The sequence below is a fragment of the Perca fluviatilis genome, chromosome 10 (genome assembly GCF_010015445.1).
Source record: "Perca fluviatilis chromosome 10, GENO_Pfluv_1.0, whole genome shotgun sequence".
Lineage (NCBI taxonomy): Eukaryota > Metazoa > Chordata > Actinopteri > Perciformes > Percidae > Perca > Perca fluviatilis.
In genome coordinates, this window is record NC_053121.1 from 37,277,322 (window position 1) to 37,291,305 (window position 13,984).

At 41.2% G+C, this 13,984-nt stretch overlaps 1 protein-coding gene across 1 annotated transcript in view; it reads right to left on the bottom strand.

Moving 5' to 3' along the window:
• canx (calnexin) overlaps positions 1–13,984 on the bottom strand; it is a 39,658-nt gene that overhangs the window by 16,522 nt on the left and 9,152 nt on the right. The window contains 7 exon segments of the mRNA XM_039813530.1: positions 2,522–2,711; positions 3,393–3,585; positions 4,967–5,048; positions 5,608–5,749; positions 7,327–7,385; positions 8,537–8,610; positions 13,405–13,623. Of these exon segments, the coding sequence (XP_039669464.1) occupies positions 2,522–2,711; positions 3,393–3,585; positions 4,967–5,048; positions 5,608–5,749; positions 7,327–7,385; positions 8,537–8,610; positions 13,405–13,620 (956 nt within the window). The 5' untranslated portion in view covers positions 13,621–13,623.

The window sequence follows — 13,984 nt, forward strand, 5'->3', positions numbered from 1 at the left end:
TTAACAAAAAAGTGTGAAATAACTGAAAACATGTCTTATATTTTAGATTCTTCAAAGTAGCCACCCTTTGCTTTTTTATTAATAAGGGAAAAACTTCCACTAATTAACCCTGACAAAGCACACCTGTGAAGGTAAAACCATTTCAGGTGACTACCTCATGAAGCTCATTGAGAGAACACCAAGGGTTTGCAGAGTTATCAAAAAAAGCAAAGGGTGGCTACTTTGAAGAATCTAAAATATAAGACATGTTTTCAGTTATTTCACACTTTTTTGTTAAGTACATAATTCCATATGTGTTCATTCATAGTTTTGATGCCTTCAGTGAGAATCTACAATGTAAATAGTCATGAAAATAAAGGAACACATTGAATGAGAAGGTGTGTCCAAACTTTTGGCCTGTACTGTATTCTGGTATGTTTGCACATTCAGGAGGTGCCATGTGCTCAGTGCTGTATAGATTTAAGTATCCAAGTTATTTAGTATTAGAGCTCTTCAGAATGTTTGGTTTTTGAAGCTTGAAAAGCTACGAATTAAATATCCTACATGGCTTTAATAGAAAACATGTATTTGACGCATCGAGATATCGAATCGAAGACATGATAAATCGTAATGGAATCGGGAGATCAGTGAAGATTCACACCTCTACTTATCAGAGACTGAGAGACCCATTTTATTTATTGTTTTTAGTTATGTCGTTCATTTATTGTGGATATTAAAAAATGTCTTCCAGTTCCAGTGTTAAATATTCTTTAGAAATAAAAGTTTACTGATCTTTGAAAAGGTGTACCTGCATTATCATTATGCCATTATCGTTATATTAGATGAAAATGGTCTCAGAACGACAATATTATCGTTTATCACAATCATTTCTTGGATAATTTATCATCCAGAAAAATGTGTTATCGTGACAGGCCTACTAGAAGCATCTGTCCCATTATGTGTATGTGAGGGTATGGTTTGTGTGTATGAATGTATACTTCTAGGCACCAGTACGAGTAGCACTTTCTGCTCTCTTGTTTTTCTATGTTTATGTAAGAAGAAAAATGTGAAAACAAACAATTTAAAAAAAAGAAGAAATGTGCTATATAAATAAAGTTGCCTTGCTGTGAACTTTTGCACATTCCATCATCAATATTTTTGCACATCCTGCACAAAACTGTACAGCTTCCTTTTAAAAACAGATAGATTTTACATTTTTGTTATATTATCTTTTTGTTTTTCTTTACATATTTTTTTGGTTTTGTTTTATGGTACCATTTCTATTTTATATTTATGTTCTTGAATGTATGTTCCTTGTAAGTGAAAAGCTACTTGGTAATAAACCTGATTTAGATTCTGAAAAAAAAAAAAAAAAAAAAAAACAGGAGCAGCACTTAAATTTCGTTGTGACAATGTTTTACAATGACAAATAAATTATTTTTATTTAAGTATTTTGTGGGCTCTCTCTCTCTCTCTCTCTCTCTGTCCCTGTCTCTCTCTCTCTCTCTGTCGCTCTCTCTCTGTCCCTGTCTCTCTCTCTCTCTGTCCCTCTGTCTCTGTCGCTCTCTCGCTGTCTCTCTCCCTCTCGCTGTCTGTCGCTCTCGCTGTCTCTCTCCCTCTCGCTGTCTCTCTCCCTCTCGCTGTCTCTCTCCCTCTCGCTGTCTGTCGCTCTCTCGCTGTCTCTCTCCCTCTCGCTGTCTCTCTCCCTCTCGCTGTCTCTCTCTCGCTGTCTCTCTCTCTCGCTGTCTCTCTCCCTGTCTCTCTCTCTCTCTTGTCTCTCTCTCCGCTTCTCGTCTCTCTCTCTCGCTGTCTCTCTCGCTGTCTCTCTCTCATTGTCTCTCCTCGTCTCGCTGTCTCTCTCTTCCTCGCTGTCTCTCCTCTCTTCGCTGTCTCTCTCCCTCTCCGTCTCTCCCCTCCGCCTCTCCCTCCTTCGCTTTCTCTCTCCTTCACTGTTTTCTCTCCCTCCGCTGTCTCTCTCTCTCCCTGTCTCTCTCCTCTCTCTCCCGTCTTCTCTCTCTCTCCACTCCTGTCTCTCTCTCCGTCTCGCTGTCTCTCTCCGTCTCGCTGTCTCTCTCTCTCCATTCCTCGCTGTCTCTCCTCTCACTGTCTCTCTCCACCTCACTGTCTCCTCTCACTGTCTTTCACTGTCTCTCTCACTGTTCCTCTCCTCATGTCTCGCTGTCTCTCTCTCATTGTCTCTCTTCGCTGTCTCTCTCGTCTCTTCTCTCTCACTTGTCTCCTTCACTCTCTCACTTTCCTCTCTCCATGTTCTTCTCTCTCTCCCCCATTACATTCTCTCTCGCTTCTGTCGCCTCGCCTCCTTCACTTCTCCCTCTCGTTGTCTTCATCCTCTCTCTCTGTTGTCTCCGCTGTCTCTCTTCGTCTCTCTCTTTCTCCCTCTCTTCCTTCTCCTCTGCTCTCTCTCTCTCCCCTTCTCCCTCTCTCCCTCGCTGTCCCCTCCTCTTCTCTCCCCTCTCCTCCCAGTTTCGAGAAGGGAAACTTGTGGAGCCCAACAGTTGTGTCGTTGGTTGCGTGCACTGACCAGTCTTCGGGCTTGGCGGCCGCGGGGTCCTGGATCTTGGGCCTCTCGTCCCAGTCGTCCGGCTTCTGGTCGTCGGGGTCCTCGATCTCGGCGGGGGGGTTCACCGGGGGGGTCATGTCCGTCAGCAGGCTGCCGCTGTTCACCACCGTCTGATCCACCAGCACCTCGAAGCTGTTGTCAGGGTTCAACACTACGGTGGGGGGGGGGACACAGAGACGAGTCACACATCTGTGTGTGTCTTACACACTACAGACACACTTAGAACAGAATGAAAACAAACTCCTTCTAAGGCAGGTAGAGAGAGAGAGAGACAGAGAGGCAGAGAGAGAGAGACAGAGAGAGAGAGAGGGAGAGAGACAGAGAGAGAGAGAGACAGAAAGAAGAGAGAGAGAGACAGAGAGAGAGAGAGAGAGAGAGAGGGAGGAGAGACAGAGAGAGAGACAAGAGAGAGACAGAGAGAGAGAGAAGAGAGAGAGACAGAGAGAGAGAGAGACAGAGAGACAGAGAGAGAGAGAGAGAGACAGAGAGAGAGAGAGAGAGAGAGACAGAGAGAGAGACAGAGAGAAAAAAAAAAAAGAGAGAGAGACAGAGAGAGACAGAGAGAGACAGAGAGAGGCGAGACAGAGAGAGAGAGAGAGAGAGACAGAGAGAGAGACACACACAGAGAGAGAGAGAGACAAGAGAGAGACAGACAGAGAGAGACAGACACAGAGAGACGAGAGGGAGAGAGAGACAGAGAAACAGAGATAGAGAGGAGTGAATGTGTCTCTGTGCGTGTGTCCGTGTCTCTGTCTGTGTGTGTGTCTGTGTGTGTGTGTGTCTGTCTGTGTGTGTCTGTGTGTGTGTGTGTCTGTGTGTGTGTGTGTCTTACCCAGTGTGTACAGGTGTGTCTTCTTGTCTGTGTAGTACGTCCTCAGGTCAGCGTCAGGTTTCTTGGCGTGCTTCTCTTCGTACTCTCCCGTTTTGGGGTTTTTGTGTCTGAAGATGAAGTGAAGTTTGTAATCCTCTCCGCATTTGTCGGGTCCGAACATGATGGTGTACGGAGTTTTATCCTTAAACTGGTCCTGTGGACACACAGGAGGCACAGAGTTTAGTTTCTGGGAGTGATTCAAGTCTCTTTTTATTCATTTAATACAACTCAAATATCAAAGTCATGTCAACTGGAAATACAAAACAACATGTGGATGCAAAAACGTTTCGTTGTCATTACTTAGAAGTCCTCATGGGGGCGACAGAAACAAAGTACTACAGCTTACTTATAAACAGGGGACTTATAAACAAATGTACGATCCAATAGCATTGTGAGACTGAACAATAGGACCCAATGACTATGTAAATGTGCTAAAAAATAAGATAAAAACATAGTTTTTAAGGATGGCTAAAGGTAATGTTGTAATTTTACAACAAGGGGTGTTACAGGGTTAAGTAAACAACTTGATTGGTTGATGTCTTGAAAAAAAAATCAACCTGTTCTGAGTAAAATAATGCTCCTGTGTAATATTAGCTTTCTGTATTAAAGTACTCAACAACAACTGGTGTGTAAAGGCCTTAACAGTTTGAGTGGTGTTCCCAACTGTCTGCAGGAGTGTATTTATACTGAAAAATCACAGTTTTGCAGAATAAGTATTTGCAGTTTTGAATTTGCTGTTTTGGCTTAGTTTAGACCATGCACAGCTCAAGCCCTGTACCAGAGTTAGCTATACAGCTAATTTACATCTGTGGTCCCTGGGCAACGGAGATAAAAGGACAATACAGACAATACTATCAAAACAGATAAAAAAAACTTAACATATAACAAGCATTACATCACGTATAACCCAGTAAACAAAATATACATTCCATGTTATTAAAGATCAATGATCACATAGTTGATTCGCCTTCAGCCAAGTCTTTAAAGGACATTTTCAAACTGCTGAGACTTGCACAATCTCTAATGTGAAGGGGAATTAAGTTCTACTTTTCTACTGCTGTAAATGAAAAAGCCGATTGACCAAATGTAGTCTTCCTAAATTGAGTGTCACAGTGACCTCTCACAGAAGCCCTGGTGACTCTTACGTTACCTCTGCAATATTATGGGGTGAACACTGTCATCCCATAATATAATTAATGCAGTATAAAATCTGAGGAGCTACAAACAGCTGAAAAAAAAAAAAAAACACAACATATAGCAGATTTTTGGGAAACAAATCGTTTAGTTTTCATGTAAAGTTTCTGTTTATGAAACTGGCCTAAATATTCCAAAACTGCAACTTTATTAATGTTTGTTGTCTAGCATCTGTGTCTCAGAGTACAGGTGAAGTTTGGATAACTTGCAGCCTGTTCAGGTGTGTGTGTGTGTGTGTGTGTGTGTGTGTGTGTGTGTGTGTGTGTGTGTGTGTGTGTGTGTGTGTGTGTGTGTGTGTGTGTGTGTGTGTGTGTGTGTGTGTGTGTGTGTGTGTAACTGACCAGGTCGAGGTCCGGAGTCTGAGTCAGCAGCTTCACGTAGGCGCCGCCGCAGTCGATGCCCGACTGGAAGTTCACCTCGTACCTGAGAAGAAACGCACAGAAAGAGACATGAGGACGATGAAGAGGCCGACAGGATGGGCAGGAGTGAGGGAGTGGGGAGGCAGGTAGACAGAGAGAGAGAGAGAGACAGAGAGAGAGACAGACAGGAGAAGGGACAGCAGCCCCACTGGCAGCTAAATATGGATCTGCCTGCCACAACCTCAGGGACTCACTACTATAAGTATTACATTGTGTTATGTAATTGTTTTGTAATGTAGTATGTTGTATGTTTATGACACTGTATAGAATATATGTGACACCTACTGTATGTATTTAATATGTGATATGTACTATATATGTATTTAATATGTGATATGTACTATATATGTATTTAATATGTGATATGTAGTATATGTATTTTCTGTAAACTGCTTTGGCAACAACAGGTTTTCTTTTCATGCCAATAAAGCAAATTGAACTGAATTGACAGACAAAGACAGCGAGAGAGAGAGACCGAGAGAAAGACAGAGAAACAGCGAGAGAGACACAAAGAAAGAGAGAGAGAGAGAGAGAGAGAGAGAGAGAGAAAGTGGTCTTCTTACTGGACGATGAGCGGCTTGGCGTCGAAGGTGAAAGGTCGCAGCAGCTGGGCTGAGATGGCGTGATGTTTGGCTCGAGTCTTCAGGACCAGACCTTTATCACCGGGCAGCTTGCTGTCCTTCATCTCCTCCACCGCCCATTTACCTGTTAATTACATCATCATCATCACCATCATCACCATCATCATCATCATCATCATCACCATCACCATCACCATCATCATCACCACCATCATCATCATCACCATCATCATCACCATCATCATCATCATCACCATCATCATCATCACCATCATCACCACCATCATCACCATCATCATCATTATCAGAGAGAGACCGGAGAGTGAGACAAAGAGAGAGAGTGAGAGAGAGAAAGAGACAGTCGGAAAGAGAGACAGAGAGAGACACAGACGGAGAGAGAGTGAGACAGAGAGAAAGAGACTGACTGAAAGAGAGACAGAAAGCGACAGAGACAGACGGAAAGAGACAGAGAAAGAGAAACAGAGAGAGAAAGTGAGAGCGAGAAAGAGACAGACTGAAAGAGAGACAGAGAGAGACAGACAGAGAGAGTGAGACAGAGAGAGACAAAGACAGAGAGAGAGAGACACCAAACAAAAAGACGACACAACACATATATATATATATACATAGCATAACAATACACACATAACAAGCATATAACACATACACAACACTATATACATACACGTTATATATAATAATACACATACATACCAACTAAGACACACACACATATACACATATACATACAAACTATACACATACATCATACATATATACACAAGTATATATATGCTATATACACAACCAAACCAAAAAAAAAAAAAAAAACATATATATCCAAACACACAAACAGCTATATATATACACGCAAATATATAATATATATACTATATATTAACAAGAATATAAACTATATATTATAATATATATATATATATATATTATATATATATACAATATATATATATATATATAATATATATATATATAGAGACAGAGAGAAAATGATATAGAGAGAGAGAGAGAGACAGAGAGAGAGACAGAGAGAGAGAGTGAGTCAGAGAGAGCGAGACAAAAAGGTACGTAGTCCTCAGTTCCTCTCAGGGAGTCCTGAGAAATAACCTGACTCCACCAGATGGATCGCTTCCCATTAGCTCGGCATATCCATCTGGGAACTTTCCGTTAGAGAACTTTTGGGAAGAGTGCGAAAATCCTGGTTATCTGATTGGATAAACCATCCATCTATCACCACCTATAGTTGGTGATAGACGAGCCAAATCAACCAATCAGATCAAACTCTTGCCAAAACCAAAGTCAGGAGAAGAACAAAAACATCTTTTCCTCCGAGAAAAGCCTCCAGTGATGTTTTTTTTTTTGCTCTTCTTTCAATGAAGGAATAGTTTCTAATTCGGATAAAACTTGCTGCGATAGCTACGCTCATCTCACCCGTGGAAGGCGCCACGTTGGTTAGACCGAACGGTCGCTTCTCATTGGGTCACACCTAAACCCCGCCTCAAAACTCAACGCTGATTGGTCGGTCGTTTTGGCGAACGGCTCCAAATTTTCTCTATCTCAAGATGCCACACTGATCTGAGAGTGGAAAACTGGAGCTTGCCAGATCAGGACGCTCTCACCAGGCTACCCAAGAACAGTTTGGTCCCAAATCGTCCCATGACGACAGCGTGGATCTGTACCTACCGTCATACTTGGCGATGTCTTCATCGGTGTCGTCCTTCTTGGCGTTGGACATCACCCAGCTGAAAGCAACGCACGGGGAAAGTTAGGTTATCAAAACGCTGCACCGAAAGAGAGCCAGCAAGTCCCACATCTCCACACAAACATCTGCATTGGAAAAACTCACTTTTACATTAAAGGGTAAATATCTCGTCTTTGACAATATGTGGAGATCCTTTATGGTGTTCTTAGAGGGGAGGAAAGCGCTGGAGGCATGTTCTCTCTGTGTGTGTCAACCATCAACAAAAGAGTATTGCTATGTACTTAGCATACGTCTGTTTGTCTTTGCTTGGTTTTATTTGAAGTGCTTTTCTCTTCGGGATAAGTTAACTTTTGGACCACCGGTGATTCTTAAGGATGACTTATGCTGACTTACTGTGCCAAATATCGCTTGTTTCTAGGGCTGCTCCCTCTTAGTGGATTAGTCGACTAATCGGTAGTTTTGGTCTTAGTCAACTTAGATCTCTTTACTCCATTAGTCATGTTTGATGCTGTTTTCATGCTGAATGACTTATTTCCAAGAAACGTACGAGCTCATCTCTGGTAAACACAAGAATTAAAGTGGTGCTTTTAGCAGGACTCTTTGTGGAGAAACTCAGATTTACAGATCTGTCGATTAAAATCAACTAATCGATTAGTCCACACACACATCTATCTATCTATCTATCTATCTATCTATCTATCTATCTATCTATCTATCTATCTATCTATCTTGATTGATTGGATACTTGGCGTCTGTGTATCGATACAGTATTGCCACAGAAAATATTGCGATACTATGCTGTATTGATTCCCCCCCACCCCTAATAAATTAAAAAATATATATATATATATATATATATATATATATATATAGTTTTTTACCCAATTTTTTAATTGTTTCTGACATTCTTAGCGATTCACGTACACGCATTTAAATCAACTAATCGATTAGTCGATACAGTTGAATGAGTGTTAAGTCGACTAAGAATTTCTTCAAATCGAGCACAGCCCTAGTTGTTTCAGCCCTGTCATGTTTATGTTTATTTTATTGAAGATGAGCCTTACTGTGACAGTTCTGATTTGCACCTGTATTATTTGTTGTAGTGTGATTATTTTCTGAAAATTAATAAAACACACTTGTTGAAAAAAACCAAAAATAAACACTGAATGTTGTGTTGTAACGTGTGCTCACCCGTCTAGGGTCCCCCGGTCAAAAGACTCTGCGATGAAATGTTCCCCCATCGGCTCTGGAGCCTTGTAGATCACCTGGACACAGAAGAAGAAGAGAAAGTATTCACGATAACTGATTACACCTCAACATTTATTTATTTTATGTAGCACTTTACAGCAACCAGCAGGTAGTATCCAACGTGCTTTACATCAGGAACCAAAAATAAAAACAACTTATCATACACAAAAAAATAATAATGAAACGCAGAAAACAGTAAAATCAGAAAAAGTTAGCATATTTTCCAGACTATAAGTCGCACCGGACTATAAGTCGCATTTATTTAGAAATGTATTTCACAAAATCCAAGACCAAAAACAGACTTTTTCATCTGTCAAACACACAATAGCACACAGAACAACAGGCTGAATACGGTGATGTTTTCAGTATGAATTAACATTTAAAAACATGTTAAATTATATATATTTTGATATACAAGTCGCACCTGACTATAAGTCGCAGGACCAGCCAAAGTAGGAAAAAAAGTGCGACTTATAGTCCGGAAAATACGGTACATAGAAACAGGAGGAGACCACTACTACGTATTAAAGTCGCCGACATCAAACATCAGTCGTCAACAACGCGTCACCAACGGTGCCGCTCGGTTAGCCAAATCTAGCCCAATTCCCACCTCGGATTCCCACAGGAAGTGACGTTAATGGGGACGTTTTCACTGGGAAAAATGTTTGTCCAATGTCCACGAACGCACGGTAACTGTCACTAACCCCCAACCCCCCCCCAACCATCTTCGTCTTCAAATCGCCTCTACTTTTTCATCATGAGATAGAATATTCAGCTGTTACCGAGACCCGTTGCTACGGCACCGAACACTTTGCAGCAGGTAACGTTAGCCTACCGTTAGCTAGTTAACACTACACTTGGCAGCAGGTAACGTTAGCCTACCGTTAGCTAGTTAACACTACACTTGGCAGCAGGTAACGTTAGCATACCTTTAGCTAGTTAACACTACACTTGGCAGCAGGTAACGTTAGCCTACCGTTAGCTAGTTAACACTACACTTGGCAGCAGGTAACGTTAGCATACCGTTAGCTAGTTAACACTACACTTGGCAGCAGGTAACGTTAGCCTACCGTTAGCTAGTTAACACTACACTTGGCAGCAGGTAACGTTAGCCTACCGTTAGCTAGTTAACACTACACTTGGCAGCAGGTAACGTTAGCATACCGTTAGCTAGTTAACACTACACTTGGCAGCAGGTAACGTTAGCCTACCGTTAGCTAGTTAACACTACACTTGGCAGCAGGTAACGTTAGCCTACCGTTAGCTAGTTAACACTTCACTTGGCAGCAGGTAACGTTAGCATACCGTTAGCTAGCAGTTTAATGCTGACAGCTAAACGGTGTAAAGGTTTGTCTCCATTTCCAACACGAGCCGTACGACAGTCTGCAGCTGCCGTTGTCTGAAAAACAACACATGATGCGTTCACTTGAAATACGCCTCGCCAGTTTCGTGCTGCATTTATTTTAGTGTAAAATATCCTTTCCCCATGCAGTGGTTGTTTTTGTCGTTTAACAGGAATTTACTGGTGAAATAAGGAAGAGGCTCAATATTTATATATATTTATATAATTTATTTATTTTTGTAACTATTTGACTGAAATGGTTATCAGAAATAACAAAACTTGACTAAAATGGCGAGACTTTTAGTCGACTAAAACTTGACTAACACATTTTTTTGGCACAAGACTAAGACTAAGTTAAAAATAGGTGACAAAATTAACACTATTTACGAGCCCTGTGTTGTCTCCCGAGACCGGGCTTTTTCACGGTGTGTTCAGGGGACAGGAAGTTAGCGGATCAAGGAGAGACGACTTCCATTTGAGACACAAATGAAATTGCGCTGAAACCATGCAGGAGCTCACAGTGCACCTTTAAACCTACTGTTGTCCTCGGGCCAAATTTGACCCATTTTCTACCAAATTTTCAACAACAAAAAAGCAACGTGGATGGTTCTCTACAACGCTCTGCACAAGTAAAATAAATTATCAGTTTGCTACTTTCATTGAATTTGGGCGTTTTATTTAATTTTGTAGCGAAAGAATGTTGAAAAGTGACAAAAATGTTCAGAAAAAAGCTTTAAAAAACCCAGGAAAAATTCCACAAAAAATATCAAAAAGCGCAGAATCTTTTTTTATGAAAACATCAGAGAAAGTGACAAAACAAAAAAAACTTGGATAAAAGTGACAGAAATGTCAAAATGTTAACTCAGAAAAACGAAAAGTTGCACGGTCAACGGGAAGACAGCGCAAGGGTTAATCCAGAGCATCTTTACAGACTTATTCTCTATTCACAGCGAGAATATTTCAGGCGTTGTTTACATTTTGGTTTCACTTCCAGCTGAGGGATTTAAACTGTGAACAAACTGGAGTTAACTGGTATTAAAAAGGGACTTCAGTTTTCTCCCGTCTACTTCCTTTAACTTCCATTTATCAAAATGTTGAATGAGGTCTTGTCTGGTGTCTATATGTGGGCATATATTGTGTGTGTGTGTGTGTGTGTGTGTGTGTGTGTGTGTGTGTGTGTGTGTGTGTGTGTGTATATATATATATATATATATATATATATATATATATATATGAGGAATATTTTCATGCTTCTTATTCGTCACAGGTAACCTGTACTAGTGTTTAAAACCAATAAAAAGTTTCCAATCCAAAAAATGTTGAATAAATAATTTGCTATTATTATTATTATGGTTTTAATTTAGAAAATATTTAGATATTTGTGTTATCTTCTTACGTTTCAGGAAGCAAAGTCAAAGACATTGTCACGCTAGACTGAATTATTTCTATTTTTAAAAGGTTTATTTGTTGTGGGCTCGTGGCTCGTGTTTATCGTGGTTTCCAGGTCAGTGGATCAGCAGGTCAGTTCTCCGCTCCGTTATCAGACCGGCTTCCTGATTTAGCTCGTTAATGAGTAGCAAGACACTTCCTGGGAAAAAACGTTCACAGATAACGCATTCCTAACTCCCACGGGGTTGAACAAAACGTGCCATGACTAAGTAGTGATTGCCTGTCTTTCACACAATCAGTGTGCATGTGATACAGGCTGATGACACCACGCTTAGAACATGTTTAGCTGAAGGGAATTGTGTGTGACGAATTTTCATGTCCCACATGATTCACATGATAACAGTCGTGAAATTCTTTGAAAAGTGGACAGTATTTATATCACTTTATATATTATGTGTGTATGTAATTATGCAGCCGATTGTACATTTAGCTTTGCATAAAAGATAAGGTTGTAGTTTGTACACACACAGTCTCTTCCACTCCCCTAAACATTCACGTTGCACATGTGGGTGAAGCAAGATATCTAGACTTTCTACTATCTATATATATATATCTATCTATCTATCTATCTATCTATCTATCTATCTATCTATCTATCTATCTATCTATCTATCTATCTATATATATAGCCTCAAAATAGCCTCAAAATCTCACACCTGCCTCAGAGGGCTTATTAAAACATTTAAAAACACTCTTGAAAATCATCAAATGAAAAAAGCAGTTAAAGCGCCCATATTCTGCTCATTTTCAGGCTCATAATTGTATTTAGAGGTTGTACCAGAATAGGTTTACATGGTTTAATTATCAAAAAACACCATATTTTTGTTGTACTGCACATTGCTGCAGCTCCTCTTTTCACCCTGTGTGTTGAGCTCTCTGTTTTAGCTACAGAGTGAGACATCTCACTTCTTTACCATCTCTTGTTTGGAGTCGCACATGCTCAGTAGCTAGGTAAGGATCATCATATCAGCTAGCTAGCTGTTTCCATAGACAGTAAAAGAAAGGCTGTTTCCGGGAGACTTCTTCTAAACGAGGGACGCACTTCCAATTTAGCGTGGAATACCTGCAGAACAGGGACATGGAAGTAGTTCTTTTGGAGATTATGGTGAACTATGCGTGTGGAAGCACCAGAGACACAAAATAACACCCCAAATCACCAGAAAAAGTGATTTATTTTCATAATATGGGCACTTTAATACTGGGAACTTTTGCACAAAGCCATTCAGCTCTTAAACTATGGACCAGTGGCGGGGGAAACTCAGGCCACGGTGGGCCACCAGGCATGCAGTACTTTAGAGTAGGGTTTCTCAAATGGGGTGTACGTGTCCCCCTAGGGGTACTCTGGAGGACTGCAGGGGGTACGTGTCCCCCTAGGGGTACTCTGGAGGACTGCAGGGGGTACGTGTCCCCCTAGGGGTACTGTGGAGGACTGCAGGGGGTACGTGTCCCCCTAGGGGTACTGTGGAGGACTGCAGGGGGTACGTGTCCCCCTAGGGGTACTGTGGAGGACTGTAGGGGGTACGTGTCCCCCTAGGGGTACTCTGGAGGACTACAGGGGGTACATGAGATATTTAACTAAATGTTTAATAGTAACAAGGCTGTTGTCCAGAACATTGTTCCTCTTTATGTACATTTTTTTTTCTACCAAAAATGTGAAATTGTGTCTCCTTCTTTGGACCTAATCTATCCTTCCTTCCTATACTTTTTTACAAGTTTTTTTCAAATCAATGCATGTCACTGTTTTTGAAGTTTTTGATACTATTTTGACCTATTCTTGCCTTACTTCCTTCCTTCTACCATCTTTTTGTCTCTTTTCTCAGCGTTTGTCTCTTTTTCTCATCAGAATTTGAAAAGGTTTTCCAGGTCCAAGGCTGCCGTTTAGTAAATCTATCGACTGTTCCTCTTTATAGAGACTTTTTTCTCTACTGAAAATGATTAGCGCTGGTTAGGGGGGGACTTGGCTTAAAGAAACAATTGAAAAAGGGGGTACATTATTGAAAAAAGTTTGAGAAAATAATACCTTGGGCGTAGGAGGAGTTTTCGGCGCCGGTGGAGCATCGTCCTGCCCGTCTCCCTCCAGCTCCTCCTCGTCTCCGGCCAGACCCAGATCCAGGTCGTCCTCCACGTCTACGTCGTCGCCCAGACCGTCTTCAATCAGGTCCTCAGCCCGAGAGACGAGGCTGAGGCAGAGGAGGCCCGCGGCCAGAAGAACGAACAACCCGACCTTCTGATTCATAGTCTGCAGAGAGGAACACAAGGCGTGAGCAAGTACGTAACCTTTATTTAAAATAGCACTTTTCTGTCTGTGTGTCTGTCTGTCTGTCTGTCTGTCTGTGTCTGTCTGTGTGTCTGTAATGTTAGACCTTGTTAGCGGTTAGGGCTGCCACCTCTTAGTCGATTAGTCGACTAATCTGTCGTTTTGGTCTTAGTCGACTAAGATTTCTTTAGTTGATAAGTCATTTTTTATGCTTATTCATGCTTAATTACTCATTTCCAAGAAACTCATGAGCACATTTATGGCAAACAAAAGATATAAAGTGGTGCTTTTGCAGGATTAATTGTGGAGAAACTCAGTTTTACAGATGGTTAATTAACTACAT